At 30.8% G+C, this 4,601-nt stretch overlaps 1 protein-coding gene across 1 annotated transcript; it reads left to right on the top strand.

Moving 5' to 3' along the window:
* Positions 1-902: 902 nt before the first annotated feature.
* LOC115033553 (52 kDa repressor of the inhibitor of the protein kinase-like) lies at positions 903-3,329 on the top strand. The gene is made up of 4 exons (XM_029486325.1): positions 903-1,453; positions 1,601-2,209; positions 2,389-3,071; positions 3,151-3,329. Exons 1-4 carry the CDS (start codon positions 903-905, stop codon positions 3,327-3,329), a joined length of 2,022 nt encoding a protein of 673 aa, XP_029342185.1.
* Positions 3,330-4,601: the final 1,272 nt, after the last annotated feature.

The following is a 4,601-nucleotide window of genomic DNA, read 5'->3' as shown; positions in this document are numbered from 1 at the left end:
ATTGACTTCAGAAGAATGGATTATTGTTGAGAAGGCTTCAGTAGTGCTTGAAATATTTTATGAGGTAACGAAAGAAATCAGCGGTGATCAATACATGGCCGTATTCAGGGGGGGAGGGTCCGGGTTCAATCCCCCCACCCGAAATTACATTGAAAAACATTTGTATTGACTTCCTTTGATAATCTCGAAAATCGTGAAAATAAAAAAATATATTTTTATCCAGAAATTCTATTTTTGGCTTTAAAGCCAAAAATAGAATAGGTACAAATGTACAGTTGTAATTAATATAATATGTGCCGTTATCGTTATCGCCAATCGAGATTTATGGTCGCGTCAATGAATGAATGTTTCGTGACAAGTTTATTATCGTTATTTTTAGTACCTATTCAGTATTCTTCGTGTTTCGTTAGTGTATCTTATCAGAAGATGTCGATAATTTTTAATTCTAACTCTGGTAGACGAGCGTATTATTTCTTCATTTGGATTCCAGTCATCACAGTATAAGGAACTTGTCAAAAATCTATTGATAATATTTGATTCCAAATAAGTAAGTTTTTTTACTACTATTTTCTACTTAATGATACAATTTTATTTTATTAGAATAAAATCATAGTTTATTTATTTTAAAACAGTTTTATATAGATTTAAGTTAGTATAATATAAATAATATAAGTAGGTAAAATAGAACATTTTTGGATTTGATGATTAAAATTGTTTTCAATCAATTATTTTGAAGTATCATTTTTCATAGAGCGAGTACACATTTTTTTTAGTTTATTTTTGGCTCCAAAAAATCTGAGATTTAATCCTAATTTAACCGTTTATTAGTGATTGATAACTTCAAAATAAAATTTAAAATCCTTATTTTTTTTTAAAAAGTAGTTGGGAATTTATGTATGAAAATGAAACGACAGTTGAACATTACATCATTTACCCAAACAAAAAGAAATAAAACAGACAATCTTACTTCTGAAAATGTATCAATTGAACAATCTAATTTATCAGAACTACCTTCAACTAGCAAAAATTATACTGATAATCACACCCTCAATTTGACTCCTAATTCTCATAATAGTATGCCCAATGATTTGGATAAGACACTCACAGCTGGGGTAAATGATATTGGTAATTATGTACATAATTTAGAAATTGACGATTTTAAGAAAGAAGAACTTTTAAAAACACCATGGGTACCCCATTTGACGTATATTTTTCCTGTTAAAACCAAAAGAAATTTACGATTTCAATTATCTTGGATACAACGATTTTCGTGGCTTAGCTATTCACAGATTTTCGAAGGAGCATTTTGTAGACCATGCGTTTTGTTTGCTCGAGAAAAAGGAGGTAAAGGTGGTCATCAACAATTAGGTGCTCTTGTTTCTAAGGAGTATGCTAATTGGAAAAATTCTCTGCAAGATTTTCAGTTACATACTAATACATCATATCACAAATTGTGTGTTGAAAAATCTGATAGTTTTTTAAAAGTGAATGAAGGAAGATCCAAAAAAATAACTGAACAACTCAGTATTGAACGTTCTAAACAAATTGAACAAAATAGAAAAATTTTACCTTCTGTTATAAAAACAATAATTCTTTGTAGTAAGCAAGAAATTGCTCTTCGAGGTTCAAACGATTTTGGAAATGTAATGAACACAAATTCTTTTATTGACGGAAATTTCAGAGCCTTATTACGGTTTCGTGTAGATTCAGGTGACACTATTCTAGAAGAACATTTGAACAATGGTCCAAAAAATTCGTTGTATACTAGTCCTGGCATTCAAAATGAGATTATTTCTATTTGTGGTGATATAATTAAGTCAAAAATAGTCCAAAGAGTTAATACTGCCGAGTGCTTTTCTGTGTTAGCAGACGAAACTACAGACATTGGAAGAATTGAACAAATGTCTGTATGTTTGCGTTATTATGACCAAAGTGATAAAAAAATTCGTGAAGACTTTTTAGAACTTACTGCTGTTGACCTTACTGGAAAAGGACTAGCAATCTTAATAATGAAAAGTTTGCAAAATAACAGCATTAATTGCCAGTTTCTAGTTGGTCAAGGCTACGACGGTGCCTCTGCCATGAGTGGTTATTTACATGGTGCTCAAGAATACATAAAAAAGACTTTCACATGGCTCTTTATGGCCCAGTGCTCATTCACTCAATCTTGCATTGGCAAACGCCAGCTCATTGCCCTCAATAAGAAACTGTATAAGCACTATTCAAACTGTCGGAACTTTTTTTCGCTCTTCTGCTCAACGTAGTGAAGTATTGAGAACAACTATAATCGAAACTCTTCCGCAAACAAGACATAGCAAATGTGCTATGTCTTGTTTGCCACTAATGAGTGGCATTATGTGAAACACGCTGGGTTTACAAACATTAAAGTGTCTTGCGGTTCAAAGAACTATATCCAGCCATTAATTTCGCTTTAGAAAAATTGGAATCTTCAATAAATAAAGAAACAGCTCAAAAGTCTTGTCAGTTATTAAGTACAATTAAAGACGCTAAATTTGTTATACCTCTCATAATAATTGAAAATATTTTTTCCTATACGTTGACGTTGTGTAAACAGTTACAGACAATAAATGCTGATTTAGTTGAAGCATGTAATCATGTAGATAATGTGTTATTAATTTTGGACGAAATGAGAGAAAACTGCAATAAACATTTTTCAGGCATGTTTTCTGTTGTTGCGATTATGTTGAATAAAAATAAAGAAGAAATAGATTTTCCTCGTATTGCTAAAAGACAAACACACCGTAATAATGTGTCCGCTAATACTTCTGAAGAGTATTACAAGCTTAATATATTTTTGCCATTTATTGACCATATAAGAATACAGCTTTCTGATAGATTTCAGAAACATAAATCTTTAATAAGTTCATTACAACAAATTATTCCAAGTAAATGTATATATTCCACTAGTGAAGAAATAAACGATTGTGTACAGTTTTATTCCCAAATATTAATAGAACCTAGTGTTTTCAAAGCTGAATTTTCAATATGGAAATCAAAGTGGCTTAAAGAAGAGTCACGTCCTAATACAGCAATTTCAGGACTTGACAATTGTAACATACTTTTGTTTCCAAACATAGGTATAGTTGCTAAGACTTGCAAAAGTTCCCATATGTTCCCATATGTCAACAGCGACACCAGAAAGAACATTTTCTTCTTTAAAAAGATTGAAAACGTATCTTAGGAACTCGACTGGTGAAACTCGTCTCGACGGATTAGCATTAATGTCAATTCACAGGGAAATAAATGTTGACCCAGAAGAGGTGCTAAATCGGTTTGCAAAACAGTCGAGGAAAATGATGTTGCTTTAAAATCAAACTCTGGTTTGTTGTAAATTTAATAATTTTTTTTTGTTAAATAAATACAGTATAAATAAAAATAAAACTGATGTATTTTGAATAATAATTAATAAAGTAAATTTGTATTTGTATTGGTACCTATAACAATTATAATATTATATGGTCATATTTAATTCATTTTCTTGAAAATTATGTTATAGTTTTATATTAAAATGAACCCCCCCCCCAAAAAAAAAAAAAAAAAAAAATGAATGCTGGATACGGCCATGGTTTACGTCGCTCCATTGATACACAGCGTCACAGCTTAAAGGAGCACACAACACAAAATAAGTTTTTTTTATTTGAAAGAATGTTCAATTCTAAGGATAATGGTATAGGTTTTACGTTTCTACTCATATTATTCAATAAGTTATGAGCAATTGAAAAAAGACGTGTGACGTCATTGGGCCCAATGGCGCAATTATCGGGAGTGTTGGGTGTGCAATTCACAGGGGCCCCGAGATCTCATATACGATATTCCTACTATAATGTGTAATATACAAAATAATATTATAATAATTAAATATTAATATAATCTATTAATATATGTATACTATAGTGTATACATGTATATACTATAAAATAGAAGCCCCTTTTTTGTATGTACGAGCATATTTTGAAAAGAATTCTACTTATTTTAATACGGTTTTCACTAGTAAATCGGTCGAGTCACGGGGAAGGTTTTAATGTATAATAATTTTGTTTGGTAAAATGAATTGGGTGCCGGGTGGCCGAAAATAATAACAATCTATGTCTATATATATAGTAAAAATAAATGTTTGTATGTCATTGATCTGCTCCTAAACCACTGGACATTTTTTGTGTGTTTTTGAGAGTCTCTGTATGGTTTACATTCACTATTTAGACCCAGTTGGTTCAACACCGGAGAGGTATTTTGAGATTTACGACAGACATTTTTGTTTATTTTTTTTTTTAAATAATGAGTAAAAAATAGTATTTTAAATGTTTGCCATTAGTTACTCTGGTAGACGAGGTAAAAGGATCCATTAAATCGTCGCACGCTTATGGTTTCGAATAAAGAAATTATATCTTAAAACAAACATGAGAGTTAAATGTATATTTGTAAGCTGTGGCTATTATATAGGTTCTCAAAAACTACTTGACCGATTTTGTGAAAATTTCAAATTGTTCTTGGAGATATTAGGAAAGTTTAAAGAGTCTTTTGAACCACGTTCGATTTATACCAAGTTCTGTACTGTGTTTAATTCTTGCTAGCAGGTAAGG

Source organism: Acyrthosiphon pisum, chromosome A1 (assembly GCF_005508785.2).
Source record: "Acyrthosiphon pisum isolate AL4f chromosome A1, pea_aphid_22Mar2018_4r6ur, whole genome shotgun sequence".
Classification (NCBI taxonomy): domain Eukaryota; kingdom Metazoa; phylum Arthropoda; class Insecta; order Hemiptera; family Aphididae; genus Acyrthosiphon; species Acyrthosiphon pisum.
This window is presented reverse-complemented; position numbering and strand designations above follow the sequence as displayed.

Excerpts from the sequence above, each read along its gene's own strand:
- LOC115033553 (XM_029486325.1), top strand. The coding sequence starts at position 903 with ATGAAACGACAGTTGAACATTACATCATTTACCCAAACAAAAAGAAAT. Across the intron at positions 1,454-1,600 it reads AATACATCATATCACAAATT|TAAGCAAGAAATTGCTCTTC; the intron begins GTGTGTTGAAAA and ends AATTCTTTGTAG. Across the intron at positions 2,210-2,388 it reads ATTGCCCTCAATAAGAAACT|TGTCTTGCGGTTCAAAGAAC; the intron begins GTATAAGCACTA and ends CAAACATTAAAG.